This window comes from Rhipicephalus sanguineus, chromosome 8 (assembly GCF_013339695.2).
Source record: "Rhipicephalus sanguineus isolate Rsan-2018 chromosome 8, BIME_Rsan_1.4, whole genome shotgun sequence".
Lineage (NCBI taxonomy): Eukaryota > Metazoa > Arthropoda > Arachnida > Ixodida > Ixodidae > Rhipicephalus > Rhipicephalus sanguineus.
In genome coordinates, this window is record NC_051183.1 from 77,756,036 (window position 1) to 77,773,833 (window position 17,798).

The 17,798-nt window shown below is 47.8% G+C and overlaps 1 protein-coding gene across 1 annotated transcript in view; it reads right to left on the reverse strand.

The window, feature by feature from the left end:
- Positions 1-17,798, reverse strand: part of LOC119402131 (uncharacterized) — a 35,329-nt gene that overhangs the window by 16,713 nt on the left and 818 nt on the right. The window contains exon 2 of the mRNA XM_037669253.2: positions 17,579-17,692. Coding sequence (XP_037525181.1) covers positions 17,579-17,692 — 114 coding nt within the window. The remainder of the gene's footprint in view (positions 1-17,578; positions 17,693-17,798) is intronic.

Consider the following 17,798-nt stretch of genomic DNA (forward strand, 5'->3'; position numbering starts at 1 on the left):
ACGACAGGTGTCTCGTTAACAATGTGTAGGCTGACAGGCAACAAAGCGAGCTGTCGAAAACGATCAGGCGTGACAACCCCACAGTAATTTTTGAAAAAGCTTTTGTGGTGTTGGGGTTTATATAGGTGATTCTGTTCAGAAATAAGAAGTGGGGTTTGGTGTGCACGATAACTGTCTCTCGAATAGGACACCTCAACCAGTACACACACGGGGAAAGGGGATGAAAAGAAGACAGAGAGGAGGAAAGACACTAAAGGAGAACTTGCGGGAAGGTAGGACGTGCCTTCACTGGCAAAAGGTCGACGACCGGGAAAGGAGGAGCGGTACCGCCATACGGTAGCTCCCACGCTCAAGTTTGCGCAGCGCCGTCCACCGCCCCAGCGGAGAGAAAGGAAACCTCTGGTAGCTCGGACCGGGCGCGCTTGCTTGGTTTTCCCATTGCGCGCGCGGAGAACGTGCTCCCCGGGGCTTTTATTTCGCATTTTTCACGCTATGGGTGCAGCTCCTTCGTCGTACTGGAAAGCAGGCACGCAGCCCTGCTGCATTGTGAACTGTCACAGAAGTTTAAAAATGATGAAGAGCCAAAAACTCCCCGTCAAGTTCTACCGTTTGCAATGCAAGCAGTGCGAGGAGCAGAGGCGTCAAGAGTGGATTATGGCAGTTAGCCGCACTAAGAGAGGAGCTTTCGCAGTCTTGTCACCTTGAAGCAATTTTTTTTCTACACAGTATTACGAACTATTAATGGGGAGAAACGCGATGATCGTGCTCATTTGAAAGGGAAGTGCGTTTGTGAACCGAAGCTACAACAAATAGACAACCGCTGTACATTTCGAGATTGCGCGCTTGTTTCCGAGTCAACCATTTGTAATGTGACAGCAGCGGAGCATGTTGGCTTAATGCACAACAGTTTAAATACCGCACCGTGAGTACTGCAAGTGTTTTATTCAGCTGATTGCGGTACATTTCCTGTCGCGGCTAACTGTAAACAGAATTAAGCTGCATGTTTGCACTGAGCGTTTATATTAATTGGCCTTGCATGCAACACGCCGTGATTGCTTAGCAGGCTGAGGTGTTGCGCTGCTAAGTTCGAGGTCATGGGTTCGATTCCCGCATACGGCACCTGCATTTCGAAGGGAGCGAAATGCAGTAACACCGGCGTACTTAGATTTAAGTGCACGTTAAAGAATCCCAGGTGGCCGAAATTAATCCGAAGTCCCCCACCACGGCGTGACTCATAATAATGTCATGGTTTCGAATAGTAAAATATTATAGGCTTGCATGCGCGCGAGCCGCGGGCGATATACAGCTGCCGCTTTGGAAACGAGCTGACAAAAAAAACCAAGGCGGCAATTAAATTTTCGATTGATTGAAATAACTTTAATGTGATTGAAATGACTTTAATTTTCGATGGCTTCGCGAAATCAGACGGGCTTAGCATCGGGCACAAAGCTCGGCATTATCATAAATATGCGCGATCCCAGTGGGTATTGTATAGTATGATGCTGACAAAGCGAGCTGTCGAAACAACCAAAGTGACATTCGAATCAGCGAACAAGGTGCATTATCAGGCTTCGATATTATCCAAAATGAAACAAGACTCTGCAAGAAACATGCTTGGTCGAAGTGGGTATGAAACATTTTTTGCTCGCATCATTATGCTATCCAAGGGAGCTCTAAAAAAATTCAAGGCGATCCGACGTTGTTATCATCCGATGCAAACCTCGGCAAAAGTGAAACTTCCACGAAACTGAACACTGCATGCGCATTGCGATCCTGCCAGGGCAGATGTAAATTTATGCTCTTCACGCTGAGCTCATAATAAATTTAAAGACACGCGACAAACTTGGCATCCAAGCAATCGAAAGTTATCAATCGAAAGCGCACGCGAAAGCGTGGTGGTTGTTTGCTGACAGCTCCGAGCATACACGACTGCCGCAACGAAGGTGTGTTTTACCGGTAACATATAATTACAGAACTCGCGCAGTCACCTCCCTATTCATGTCATAGAAATGTGGCCTTTCACCATCGGCACGCACGTAGCGCTCGCCCAAACAGCATCGTCCTTGACGACCTGCTCGGTCCCGCAAAGGTGGTCGATCAACCGCTCTCCTCTGGTGAGATTTACACCGTGAAAACGTTTTTTCCATCTTTTCCACCTTTCTAAACCTTCAGAGCAAGCGACAAGTGAAGCTGCACGTGCAAGGCGAGCAGAGAACAGCGCGTGCAGGGTGCATGAACGTGCTGAGACAGCGCAGTCAAAAGGCAGGTGCGGGGAGAGCAGCGACCGGTTTTTGCAAGAAAGGCGGCGAAACGCGCGCGACGCAGCGTCCCCTGGCCGAGCTTGGGAGGCCTGGCCGGGTATACTGCACGTGCGCACGCTTCTTTCCTTAGCGAGCGCGCACGTGCAGTCTAGCCCGGCCGTGCCGTAACTAGCTAAAAAAGGAACAAGAAAACACTGCATTTGAAGCACAACACTCGACTTCGCCATTTTTTTTCGCAAATGTATCGCATTTTTAACTTTAGAAAATTTCGGGAAGTAATCAAAACCATTTTCTCCTGTCCCCTCCTGGCAGCTAAACTCTTAAAAAACAAAGGCCGGCAACATCACTAACCTAATACTAACCGTTTACTAGTCACAAAAGCACTACCGTCTTGGCAATGGAAGATAATAAAATGCGGGTTAGTGAAATTCACTACCGGGCTATCAAGTGAATAGCAATAACTGGAACGATTAGCCCATTCTAAGTTCTTCGTACGCATAGGTCGGCAAAAAATGTGGAGCTCACTCAGACTCACTCACTAAACATATCTTACCCTTAGGGCTCACTCGGACTCAGACTCACCAAAATATAATTCATTCGAACTCACTCAGACTCAGGCTCACGGCTCGATCTGAGTCTGAGTGAGTCTGAGTGAGTCGACTCATGAGTCCGCTAGCCTATAATTAGCCTTTTTCTAGCATAATGTCAATGCTCTTTAACGCCAATATCTCGCATAATCGGTGCGCTACTTAGCATCTTTTGATTTCGTACCTTCAAATACGAGTTATCTGAGTTTGTAGTTCAATAAGGACCTTTTTATTGAATGAGATGACTAAAACACGAGATATTTTATCAGTAACTTCCCGTGAAAAAGTTTGGGGGGAGAGGTCAAGGCGACTCCTCCCCCTCTCCCTCCTCAACTCACGCATCTGATCAATAAATATTGAGCTGACCTATGAACGGTAGCGCGTTGAAGTATGTGGGACTATACGTGAGTATAAACGTGAGACGACATAAGGCTGATAGCAATGCTGCAGTTGAGTAGACAGGACCATAGGTCGGCAAAAAATGTGGAGCTCACTCAGACTCACTCATGCAATATATTTTGGCCTTTGGGCTCACTCGGACTCAGACTCGCCAAAATTTTTTTCTACCGGACTCACTCGGACTCAGACTCACCAAAATTTTTCCCGACCGAACTCACTCGGACTCAGACTCACAAAAACTCTACTCACCCGGAGTCACTGAGACTCAGACTCACGTCTCGATATGAGTCTGAGTGAGTCTGAGTGAGTCGACTCATGAGTGAGTTTGCCGACCTATGTTCGTACGGCACAGCCATGGAATTTAGACTACGACTGATCGGAACGGCCTGCCCCGCGACATTGCCGAAATCACCCGTTCAACAACATTACAATAAAACTAAGATCTAGCACCACTTAATAAATGTATGGAGCCACGAATTTGAAGAACTTTGTAAACCCCACTTCTCATGTAATACCTCAAATGTGACGTTTGTAAGGAAAATAAAGTGAAGTAAAGTGATGTGAAGGGATGATCAATATTTGATACCTGATAAACGCAAAATATGGCTTTCACTTCATTAAAACCTTGCTAGGTGACACACAAAGGACAGCGCCATACATTTTACCCGCAGCATTTCATACGCAAGGATTAATAATAACAAAATTTTGAAAAACTTACGCATTGGTCGCCGCAGTAGGCACCCAGGAAACTCGGATAAAAAGCTGGTCACCGGCGGTTCAATCTTCCAAGTGCTAGTAGGCCGGAGTAACGGTTCCTTCCATGGGTGCCCGAAGACCACGATGGAGATTGGGCGGAGACGAAAAATGGGACTTCGGAGCTGACACTCTACAGTGGCACCTGAGAGTCCTCACTGAGAGTACCCTCTGACAGTATTGCGCTGCTGCTTAAATACTGGTCCAAGGCAGGTGCCGCCGAGCAAGCTTGCGAGAGCAATTGAGCGTGTCGAATCAGTCCATTCAACAAAATTCAGCAGGCATTCGTCAATTCCCCCTCGGTGCATGTATAACCGTGTACTTGGGAGGACCTTTTTGCAAGTGTGCGGGGTATTATCGAGCGCGACTCCGAAAGCTCCGTTTGACCGTCCTTAGGCTGCGGAGATAGAAAGGGCATTTTCTGGCAACACGACCGGCCAGAAACGTTTCCGAGAAAAAAAAGAGAAAAAACAGGTGGTAGGACCATTAGATCGCAGAAGTCTTCTTCATTCTTAAAGTGGATAAGTAAGTTGCCCAGCGGTCGTTAACTTCGGATAAAGCAGGGATGGATTATCTTGGTGCTTACTAAAATGACCGCCACGTGTAAGGGCTAGCCACGAGAGGTCAAAAGCGTTTTTTTTTTCATGTGCTCTGGGATGAATAAAAAAATGTCAGTTGCCAGTTAGCGCCGGTGCCGTCGCCTCGTCTTCGGGCTCCCCGTTTCTTGTGCACATTTTTTCTTCCAATGATACCAAGAAGCCCAACATTCCAGTCTCCTAAAAAAAAAAGGCAATGGGGGGGAGGGGGCGGGGTAACAAAGGGAGGCTTACTCCGAAACTACGTTCAAGGAATACTAGAGCTCGCCGTTGTGGGAATAGTCATTTATCGAGCAGGTGGCCTGCCCTTCCCTCTTTCACCCTCCTCTTACCAACAACACTGATACGTGTTCCCCAATGTTTAGCGGAAATATGCGTTTTCTTCATCATCAAACCAATACTGTTCATTCATTAAGTGGCAGCGCCAACCCAAGACAATGAACGAGAATGGAATGCAAGGGACCAGACAAGCGCCGACTCGTTGCTCAGTTTACTGCGGAAAGGCAGTTACATGAATATGCAAACTCTAGTAGCGCACGTGAGCAAGGCCATACAAAAAAAAAGGTATCACATTGTACAACCAATTTGCAAAATAAAGTATTTTGTCTACAAAAACCACAAAATAATCACGTGACACTGCCACAGGAAAATTCTTCGTTAGTAAGCTTTACGGCTCGCTTACGCAGTTATCTGAACGTCTCCTGATATGTAAGGCATCTGTTATATTACGTGCAATTTTGTTTCTGTAAGCAAAGAACATCTTTGAATCAGGCCAAACTGGCTCACAAATTTGACCCTCTTTTGCAATGATCAGCTAAGTGTGAGTAATTAATTATTTTTGCCTGGTGGTTTTCCATGCTGTTTCAACCGGCTGTTATTATACCAGCCGGTCTAAACGATGTAAACATTATCGTAAGTTGGTGGCTACATGTAAACTACATCCAGCTGAATATCTTTTGTTTTAAGACGCAGAATTTTCGTTGTTTCTTTTGTCGTTTTTTATCGCCCGCACGGCAGATTCGTTTAAAGGTATCGGGGGCATTAAAAACATTAAAGGTATCGGGGGCATTAATGCCGAAACGGCTGCTTGCGTCCGTGGAAAAAAGCGATGTATACATAAGGCAGAGCAGTGATGCGTTTACGTTGCGGCTTGCGTGTCGTTTCTTACACTATTGTGCTGTGGTGCAACAGGTTTCATTATCTCAATTATTCTTTAAGCCACTCACAAGTAATGTTTTCCGCTAATCAAGCCGCTTTGAGTGGGTTAATTTGACGTGAAAATGCTAGATGCATTTTATAAGGGCACGATTTTTAACAAAGAACAAAAAATATAATTGCAGCACGAGGCTCCAATTACGTTTTTTTATACTTTTATAATGGCCTGAGTTATGTTTAAGAAGTGATTTTATTGGTGTTAATTCATATGAGCAACAACGGTGTTTGGAGGTTAGCTGTGGTGACAAGTAAAGGAGATGTAATTCTTTATGCTGTGCAAGTTCATTTGCGAAACTAAAGTCGATGCCATTATCGCGGAACACTTTTAACGCATCAAGAACAATGCACCCTCGTACAGCTTTGACATAAATAATCAAATAATCATCTAAAAACCGAAAAACGTTTTAAGTAAACCATTTCCAATCTTTCTGTAAACTCTGGCCAAGCAAATAGCCCTGAACATTGAGGCAAACGTCGAGCCAGTACATAACCCATAATTCTGCACATACGTGGCGCTTTCGTATCTGATAAATATATATTTTACATCGGAAGCTACAATTTCAAACAATGTTTTAGCAGATCTTGTGCCATTATTTCCGAACTTGTCTTTATCATTATCATCACAGATACTCAATATGCAGCTGTTAGCTAGTGTGAAGAATCGAGTAGTAGAAGTGCATGTATAGTGAAAACACCACAACCCACTGGATTTTTTTCTCTGAAATGCCTGACGACCACTTCAGAATTCGGTATGACAAGTGGGTCGCAGATCTTTAGCCTCGAAAGCTGATTCTGAATAAAGCGTGCTATATGTTGTCGCCACGTGGTTCTTTTGTCGCCACGTGGTTCTTTGAGTAAAAGTGGCTCTAAATGGCCTTGTTTTTGCGCTTTTTGCAAGAAAATTACACTTCAAGTTCAATATGAATGTTTTCATTGGTTTATGGGGTTTAACTTCCGAAAGCGGCTCAAGGTATGAGAGATGCCTTAGTGGAGAGCTTCGGATAATTTCGACCGCCTGGAGCTCTTTAATATGTGCAGAAATCGCACAGTATACGGGTCTCTAGCTGTTTAATTGCCTCCATAGAAATGCGAGCCCGGCCGTGGTTGAATCTGCGTCGTTCGGGTTAGTAGCCTTCCACCATAACCATTAAGCCATTGCGGCGGCTCTTCAAGGTGCATATTTCTTGTTTTCTTAACCGAAGAATACAGACGTTCTGAAGTGATCAACTTAAGTAATTCCACAGCGTGATGCTTAACCTTCTGCAGTCTGTCGTCTATTTTCCCTTTTTTTATTGGCATCACCATGGTTTTATACAAAACATGTCATGCGACATTAATGCACAAAGCCGCCTTCTTTTTACTAGCAGTGATAATACGCCTAGAAGCGAGATCAACCTTTCGGGGCGTTGTCCATCGTCACCCCAGCTATCGCAAAATGCATCTAGCATTTTCACGTTAAATTAACAGATTCAAATAGGCTGGATTGATAAGATAATAAAAACTGCTAAACCAGAGCACTCTAGTGTAAGAAGCGATACGCAACGTAAGCGCGTCACTGTTCGCCTCATATACAGTCGGCGTCAAAAGTTTAGAGACGACTAAGTCTGCATCTGACAAAACTTTGAATTTAGTGATTTGTGAGTGTATTCGGTCGAAATACACAGTACATGTTGTTAGCACATTTTTAACACTGCGGAAATCTAAATTCAACGGTGCCTGCCAAAGCAATCGGAATATTCAGCTTTTACATATTGCTACGATACTGGGAGAACGCATGGAAGAAGAGGAAAACGACGCAGGGGCACGAACTGTGATCTGCTCGATCCCTGGACTCTCGCATCCATCATCTCTTGTAAATAAACGCATCTCACCGTAACAGTATTGGTGGAGGTGCTGGGTACAGCAGAGCAATCCCGGGTGAACGATCACGGAAGCGCTACATCTGGAGCTACGCCGAAGCCGCCGACTGGCCGGACTACCACCCCTCTCTATGGACCCGATTGCTGACGGCGACAACACGCGGTCTTCGTCTGGCGCTACGTGGCCCCAACACATGGTGCCACGAACCTTCTCTGGTAAGGTTGGAGAAGACGTCGACGAATGGCTGAAACACTACAATCGTGTGAGTAGGTACAACCATTGGGATTCGGCCTCCCGGCTGACCAACGTCGGATTGTTTCTTGAAGGAACGGCGTTGGTGTGGTTCGAAAACCACGAAGAAACAATAGCGACGTGGGAAGAGTTTCAGAAGGAAATAGCGAGCTGCTTCGGGGACCCTTCAATGAAGAAGAAGCGCGCTGAGCAAACTTTAATGCAGCGTGCTCAAGTGCCCGGCGAGACTTGCACAACTTACATTGAGGAGATTTTGAAATTGTGCAAGTCTGTAGACCCACGCATGAAAGAAGATGACAAGGTTGGGCATCTTCTCAAAGGTATTGCTGAAGATGTCTACAATTTCCTCATCGGAAAGGACACCTTGGCGTCTGTAGCGGACGTAATTCAACACTGCCGCACGTTTGAGACTCTGAAGGCTAGGCGCATCACTCCCAAGTTTGGTAGACTTGCCAACGTCACTACCGTTGCAAGTGTCGACGTCACTCCAACACCACCCTGTGATCTTGCCGCAACGATTAGACAAATTGTGCGCGAAGAACTTGGACGACGTGATGCTGTCACCACTACAAGGGCACGTGCCAGTGATGTCCCTCTGCCATACGACGCAATGTGTGCTGCCGTTGACGCCACGGTGTACGACGTGCCCCTATCAGGAGCACCGGAGCTCCTGATAGGGGCACCGACACCGACAACCTACATCGTCGCAGTGGTCTCCAGAACGCATTCATCCAACCACCTACAATGGTGTCCTCGTGGGACGATCACAGGTACACGGTGCCTCGTGGAAGGTTTGGTGACGTGCGTGAGGCCCCTGTGTGCTTCTACTGCGGTTTCCGTGGACATGTGGCTCGATTCTGCGCTCAAAGACGTCGCGCACCACAGCGCCACTACGAGGGACCACTGCCTTCTCCTCGACAAAACAGCTGGCGTGGTGGTATGCGCTCAATGCGGGACACGTACGTCGGCAACGGCTTCCAGCAAAATGCCCGCAGTGACACGCACGTCGGTCGCAATTTCAACCAGAACTTCCGCAGCGACCTCGCCCTCCTCCGTACGAAGCTTGACGCCCCCTACTGCGCGCCGGCGCCGTTCCCCGTCTCCTGCTCGCCGCGTCACTTCCCCACCGCCGGGAAACTAGGTGGTGCGGCCGATGGAGGTGAGGTCGCCGAACATTTGTCACTACATCCACCTATGCCTCCCCCCGTTTCTATGACGCAAAATAAGGTCCCCGTTCTCGTTGATGGACTACCTACGATGGCTTTAATAGACACTGGAGCAGCTGTTTCGGTCATGAGTTTTAACTTTAAACTGCGGCTAGGACATAAAGTGATGTTTCGCTGGAACAGCAGTGCAACATTTCGTGCAGTGAGTGGGGAGACGCTAAGCCCTATCGGCGTGTGTGTTGTGAGTGTTACTTTGGGCGACAAGGTGTTCAAGGTAGAATTTGCTGTCCTGGCTAGCTCCACACATGACATTATCTTGGGGATCGATTTTCTACGAGACTGTGGTGCCACCGTAGATGTGGCGCCGGTGAAATTTTGCTGTCGGCATTTACTGACGATTCCAAGCGCTGCCAAGGGTCCATCACCGTCATTGAGGACGTCTTCTTGCCACCCAAATCGATGAAGAACGTACCCGTTGACACCTCTGCCTCAGACGCCGGCACGTTTGATGTTCTTGTGGAGCCGGTTCCTCTTAATTGCGCCAAGAAAAATGTGCTCGTGCCGCGTTGCGTTCTTTCCATCAGCAATGGGCGATCGGCTTTGTGGGTGTTAAATTATTCTACTGAACCTGTTCATGCTGCCCAGTGGAATGCGGCTCGCCCTCTTCGAACAAATGTGAACAGTTTGATTGCGTCTTTAAGCGACCAGAGTGTAGACCTTGTTCAGGCAACTCACTATACAGAAACCAACTTTCTAAGCATGATAAACAAGTCGCTGTCATCAGAAAAACGCCAAGCCTTGGTCAAAGTCCTTGCCAAGCATGCCACTGTTTTCGACTTTGCACAGAATGAAGAGCAACAAGTGTACCATATTCGCGGACTCGTCACGTGATCGACACAGGATCCGCTCACCCTATCCGGCAGAAACCGTACCGTGTGTCATCTGCAGAGCGCAAGATCATTGCTGAACAGGTAGAAGAGATGTTAAAAAAAAGGTCATCCAAGAATCATGTAGCCCTTGGGCTGCCCCTGTGATTCTTGTCCGGAAGAAAGACAGTACATGGCGATTCTGCGTGGACTACAGACGCCTCAACTCCGTTACTAAGAAGGATGTGTACCCGCTTCCCAGGATTGATGACGTCATTGATTGTTTGCATTCTGCGTCGTACTTCTCATCCGTGGATCTCAGGTCTGGATATTGGCAAATTCCCATGCATCCGAGTGACAAAGAGAAAACGGCATTCATAACCCCAGATGGTCTCTTTGAATTTAATGTAATGCCTTTTGGCCTGTGTAACGCTCCAGCCACGTTTGAGCGCTTCATGGACACTATTTTGCGTGGACTAAAGTGGGAAGTTTGTCTATGCTACCTTGACGACATTATAATTTTTGGCCGTACATTCGATGAGCACAACCGTCGTCTAGACATTGTTCTAACCTGCCTTGAGAAAGCTAAGCTCACCCTGAATTCTAAGAAGTGTCACTTTGGCAACCGTGAGACTCTGGTTCTCGGTCACCTGGTTGACAAGCATGGAGTTCGACCCGACCCTCAGAAGGTTGCTGCAGTTAGCAGCTTCAAACCACCTCAGTCTGTACGAGAGTTGCGAAGCTTTTTGGGCTTATGCTCGTACTTCCGTCGCTTCGTGCCTAAGTTCGCCGACCTCGCTTTCCCTTTGACGAGCCTACTCAATAAGGATGTGCCTTTTCGGTGGTCAGCAGAATGCGAGTCATCGTTTTCGCAACTCAAGTTTGTTCTTACCTCAGGGCCCGTGCTTCGCCACTATGACCCATCTGCTGCCACAGAAGTACATACCGACGCCAGTGGTGTAGGTCTCGGCGCCGTCTTGGTCCAACGCCATGGAGCTACTGAACACGTCGTTGCCTATGCCAGTCGTTGTTTAAGTAAACCGGAGCGCAACTACACTGTCACAGAGCAGGAATGCCTCGCGGTCGTATTCGCCGTCCACAAGTTTCGCCCGTATATCTACGGACGCCGGTTTTCCATTATCACAGACCATCATTCTTTATGTTGGCTCACTGGACTACGTGACCCATCCGGCCGTCTTGCTCGTTGGGCGTTACGACTGCAAGAACATGACTTTGAAGTTCGTTACAAGAGCGGTCGTCGTCATGCCGACGCCGATTGCCTCTCGCGGCTTCCCCTTCCGACAACCGAGTGTGACGCAGACAACTTCGATGAATATTAGCAGTTGTCGATGCCCCATTTCCTGACCTGACCACTTTTCGCGCAGAGCAACGCAGTGACAACAGTCTCGCCCCTTTCTTTATCTCCGGAACGAACGGTCAACGCAGTTTCGTCGTAAAGGACGACGTTCTTTACAAGAAGAATTATTCCGGCATAGGCGCCCGTTTACTTCTAGTTGTGCCAACAAGTCTGCGGCAACGCGTCCTCCGAGCTATGCACGACGACCCTACGTCTGGACATATGGGTTTTTCCAGGACATATCAGCGCACACAAGAACGCTTCTTCTGGCCGAAAATGCGTCAAAGTGTGACTGCATACGTTGCGAGCTGTGAGCAATGTCAACGCTACAAGCGTCCGACAACCGAGCCAGCAGGACTACTTCATCCCATAGCACCCCCTGGTTCTCCATTTGAGGTCGTTGGTGTTGACCTGCTCGGCCCTTTTCCGCGATCAACGAACGGCAACCGATGGATTATAGTGGGCGTCGACCACTTGACACGCTATGCCGAAACTGCGGCAATTCCTACAGCAACGGCCACTCAAGTTTCGCAGTTTGTGCTGTCTCACATTATATTACGCCATGGATCCCCACGTGTTATCATCAGTGATCGCGGGCGGCAATTTATTGCCGATGTAGTTGAAGACCTGCTTCGTCTCGCTAAGTCTCATTTTCGTCACACCACTCCGTATCACCCGCAGACGAACGGTTTAACCGAAAGAACCAACAGAACCTCTCGTCAACATGATTTCCATGTATGTTGATTCCGGACACAAAACGTGGGATGCCGTCTTGCCCTTCATAACCTTTGCCTACAATACTGCACAGCACGAGACGACCAGATACAGTCCATTTTATCTGCTCTACGTACGCCAACCCCGCACAGCTCTTGACACTATTCTTCCGTTTTCTGAAACCGACCAACTACTCTCGCCGAAACCCTTTGCCGTGCAGAAGAGGCCCGGCGTATCGCCCGCCTTCGTACTCTCGCTTCCCAGAAACGCTCTAAGAACCGTTACGACGGACGTCACCGACACGTATTGTACGAGAAAGGCGATTTGGTGTGGCTTTGGACGCCGCTTCGCAAGCGCGGCCTATGCCAAAAGTTCCTAGCCAACTACACTGGCCCCTTTGTTGTCATGGAACGTCTCAGCGATGTCACGTACGTGATATCGCGGCTCTTGTCTACTGGCCGCCGCTCAAGAAAGACCAACGTCGTGCATGTTGCCCGCCTCAAACGCTTTCAATCGTCGCAACGAAACCTGACTCGCCCGGTGGGCATCGTCTGCAAAGGGGGAATTGCTACGATACTGGGAGAACGCATGGAAGAAGAGGAAAACGACGCAGGGGCACGAACTGTGATCTGCTCGATCCCTGGACTCTCGCATCCATCATCTCTTGTAAATAAACGCATCTCACCGTAACAATATGTTTCATGGTCCACAAACTTTTGACGCTGGCTGCACATGTATACATCTCATTTTCCACGGAGTTAAGCACGCAAGCAGCCGTTTCGGCATTAACGTTTGTTTTTAATGCCCCCGATACCTTTAAACGAATCTGCCGTGCGGGCGATAAAAAAACGACAAAAGAAACAACGAAAATTGTGCGTCTTAAAACAAAAGATATTCAGCTGGATGTAGTTTACATGTAGCCACCAACTTACGATAATGTTTACATCGTTTAGACCGGCTGGTATAATAACAGCCGGTTGAAACAGCATGGACAACCACCAGGCAAAAATAATTAATTACTCACACTTAGCTGATCATTGCAAAAGAGTGTCAAATTTGTGAGCCAGTTTGGCCTGATTCAAAGATGTTCTTTGCTTACAGAAACAAAATTGCACGTAATATAACAGAAGCCTTACATATCAGGAGACGTTCAGATAACTGCGTAAGCGAGCCGTAAAGCTTACTAACGAAGAATTTTCCCGTGGCAGTGTCACGTGATTATTTTGTGGTTTTGTAGACAAAATACTTTATTTTGCAAATTGGTTGTACAATGTGATACCTTTTTTTTTGTATGGCCTTGCTCACGTGCGCTACTAGAGTTTGCATATTCATGTAACTGCCTTTCCGCAGTAAACTGAGCAACGAGTCGGCGCTTGTCTGGTCCCTTGCATTCCATTCTCGTTCATTGTCTTGGGTTGGCGCTGCCACTTAATGAATGAACAGTATTGGTTTGATGAAGAAGAAAAACGCATATTTCCGCTAAACATTGGGGAACACGTATCAGTGTTGTTGGTAAGAGGAGGGTGAAAGAGGGAAGGGCAGGCCACCTGCTCGATAAATGAGTATTCCCACAACGGCGAGCTCTAGTATTCCTTGAACGTAGTTTCGGAGTAAGCCTCCCTTTGTTACCCCGCCCCCTCCTCCCCATTGCCTTTTTTTCTGGCCGGTCGTGTTGCCAGAAAATGCCCTTTCTATCTCCGCAGCCTAAGGACGGTCAAACGGAGCTTTCGGAGTCGCGCTCGATTATACCCCGCGCACGTGCTCTCGGAGGCTTGCTCGGTACTTCGGCGAATATAATTCACAGCACCACTGCCTGCCTTCTTCTTTTTTTTTTTTTGGACCAGCCGCTGAAGGTTGACTAAAAGGTAACTTGTTCTGCACGCTTTGTGGACCACGGCCGGGCTAGACTGCACGTGCGCGCTCAAGCGCGCACGTGCAGTCTAGCCCGGCCGTGGTGGGGACGAAAGATGCCAGTTTGAATGACACAGAACAGACTCCTGTCTCTGAGAAAAAGATGGGAGAATTTGAAGACCCCTCGCTTTGCTGAAGAGCTGATGGCCCTGGGAGTGGGGAGGAAACTTTAGCTCGCTTCCATAAAGGCAGCAGTTGCTTTAGCAAAATAGTTGAGGCTTGTGCTCGTCGGTGCCTATTTGAAAGATGCAGGACGCAGAAGAAATCTTTTCTAGAAAGCCTGTTTCGCTCTTAACAAAAACGCTGGGCTGTGTGAGGGGTGCTTCCCTAGTCTCGGATTGGGATGGACACAGCGACCACCTGAAAAAATTCTACGTTCTGAAAAATGGCCTTCGGTGAGGTGAAAAGCGGGGGGGGGGGGGTTGGGTTGGCTTATAGCTTTGGTGGGGGGCGATCGCCCAATCGCCCCCCCCCCCCCTGGATCCGCCACTGGCGGCACTGCGCGCGATCCACCTTAGTGCGATATTTCCGCTTCTGTGCCAGTTCCGATGTGGTGATAATGGTAGCCGGCGTGGGCGTGCAGAGTGCTTTTCGTCGTTTCGGAAATATTTTATTTTACTTTCATTTTCTTCTTTTGAAATATCAGAACTAGAACAGAAGCGAAAATATTATAGTGGGATGGCGCAGTGCTGCCAAACCTGTGCGCGCCTGTCAATGGTGATGACTGGACGGCGCACATTATACCATTCCTAATGATTGCCGCTGTTCGCGTTTCATTTGACGCCGATAGTACCTTTGACCAATCGACGATGTCAGCTGAAAAGTTCATCATGTGACGTCACACACCACATACGCCGTTTGTGTTGTTTTACGAATCAGAAGCTTTTAAGTTCGGACCTTGGCTTTCTGACTATCATTCCCAGGATACCCTGGATTTGGGGACATCTGTACGTGGCGCCATCTCTCGGTGGCAGCAACGGCGTCCTGCCATAGCTAAATGGGGAATAGGCGAAAAAAAAAACATATCTCTTGAAAGAAGCTAGTTATCAAAAACGACTCGGGGTTGTATACAGCAGATACCTAGAGTGCCTCGATGTCCTCCTCGCCCGCCCCTCCGTAGAGAGTGGAGACATCCTTTGACTGAGCTCTTGTCGCCAAAACCAGTTTTCGTAGTGCTGTCCGCCATTTTCACGCCGAGCGTGTGTGTCGAGACGCGCCTTCAAGTAGTCGGCAGGAATTTGATGCGGGTTTAACGACGGCGTTCTTTGAGCGCTTTCACACGAAATGCCTGGCTCCTTTGTGCAGTGGCGTAGCCAGAGGGGGGGGGGAAACCGGGCTCGTGCCCCCCCCTCCCCCCCCAAGAATTTTTCCCCATGGGATACAGAACACAATATGAAACTCTACCCCACTTATCTGCACAGACCCAATATCGGATGACAAAGGTGCCCCCCCTCGCCCCCCCAAAAAAAAACATTTCTGCCTACGTCACTGGCTGTGTGCCACTGTGCTCAAACCACTCGAGCAATGGTTGGCGACTGTTCAACTTTCCGAAGGACCCAAAAAGGAGAACTGTCTCGGTGGCTAAGATCAAGCGCGACAATTGGCAGCCTACAAACACCTCGTCCCTGTGAATTGTGAGTATTACGCAATTCCCTCAAAGTATTTGTTTATTCTGCAATATTTTTGTAGCACGAGGGTGGTGACTGAAAGATCTTCCCTTATACATCGCGTTCGGGAGGATGTTTCTTGATGAGAGACAGCGTACGAAGTAATTTACAATAGTTACGCAAACTCTTACCTGTGAGTGTAAAGCATTCAGAAAACAAATCCCATTGTAAAGTTCTGCGCGTGTCTGTACCAGTTTTAGAAATAGAGTTTGGAATCTTAATTCGTACTCTGCGCACGCAAACTTGCACGTGACGTGGAAGACTACCGAAGCTGTTTCTTTTCGTACGCCAAGAGGCTGGGACGGCATGCTGCGCACTGTCTTCTAAAGCGTATTTCCGATGAAATCACCCCTCAAGGTTGTGACTGCATACATAAACAAACTTCCGCGGCCTAAGTTGGCAGGATGCTGTGAGCGACACGAAGAAGCTGTGGAAAAGCTGCTAATTTCAAACTCCGCGAGGCTGAGGTTGAGCGTGCACCTGCGTCAAGTCGCGGCGATGGGAGCTAACAGGCATGCATGCAAGACATGTGCAGGAGTGAGGCTGCAGTGAACATTGAAGTCGTGTGTTGGTGTATTAGGCACAACTGAGACATTTTAGTTTCTCTTTGCGATGTATATTCTGTTTTGTTTTTTTTTTCTTCGCTTGTCAAGTAGAGCCGGAGAGGGATATGGCTATTTTACGTGTTGAAATTAATTAAATTGTCATTTTGTTAGCTTATTATCTTTTGCCTCAGGAGTTCTGCCAAATACGTGTGACAAATGATAATAGATAACAAAGATATGCAATTGGATCAAAATGCTGACAGCAATCACGTATTCATTAGTCATTTATTAATTGGTTACCTGTGCTGTAGGCATTTCCTCAAGTAACTTTATCATCATTGCTGCATAATGACTGTTTTGAACCAGCACGGCTTCGCCGAGAAAATCTTCCTGAAGAGCGGAAATGCCAAGTAATATGGTGATTCGAACCTCAATATACCCATTGCTCTACACTAAAGCCTAAGCAACGCGTTGTTTTACACCCGCAGAGCAAGATCAGCCGGTGTCAAACGACGCCGTTTTCGTTTTAAAGTAAATAAACTATCACGCCAACAAGCGGTCATAGGGCGTTTAAAGGTGGTTTCAGGCAGCAGCATATCATCGCGTGAAGCGGCGAATTTCATACTGCTGTTAGACAGTAAACTATCAAAAATGAGATTTAATAAACCATGATAACACATTAATGCATTTCCGGAGTATTATAGTCTACGCAAAGCCTCCGTACATCCTGCAAACAGCTCACACGCGCGCCGTCAATGCGCCCCAAGATCGGAACCGGCGTGAAAATGGCGGACGCAGTAGCAGACGACGCGGTTGTCTCCACTCCCTACGGAGCGGCGGGCGAGGAGGACATCGCGGTGGCAGCAACGGCGTCCTGCCATAGCTAAATGGGGAATAGGCAAAAAAAAAACCATATCTCTTGAAAGAAGCTAGTTATCAAAAACGACTCGGGGTTGTATACAGCAGATACCTGCTGGAACAATTCGGTAAAATTGCAGTATCTCGCTACAGAGCGTGTGACTTCCCAGGACAATTGAACACAGCCCATTAGAAACACATGGGGACCCATTGTAAAATTTTAAACACTCTGGGAAGCCACGCGGTTTGTAGTGCGGCACTGTAATTTTAAGAAAATGTTCAAATAAGTCTCTGCTGTATAGAACCGGGAGTAGTTTTTCATATCTAGCCTTTTTCGTTAGATATGATTTTTTTCGCCTATTTCTCCTTCAGTTACGGCAGGCCACCGCTGCCACCGACAAGAGATGGCGCTACGTCCCCAAATCCTGGACAGATCATGACAGTCTATAGATCTGGATGTGTGTTCTTTCGTGGTAGTGTGTCCTGCTGCTTCCCCGTAGTGTGAGTCGATCTATAAACATATATTAGCCGAGCGATTGCGTTTCTCTCTATAACGCTTCAGGTTGTGCACCTGGAATGCCCCGGCGCTGTAGACGGCCGCCTCGTTAGCCGTGACGATCTGCAGGTGGCGGAGCACGGGCCACCGCTTCGCCGCTTCCAAAACGACGTCCGCAGATATGGACATCTGCAAGACAGCAGCGAACCACCTATTAACGGCATGAATACAGAACAACTTAAGATGTTGGTCGCTCCGACGCAGATGCATGGCAAAACTTGATATCGACAACGCC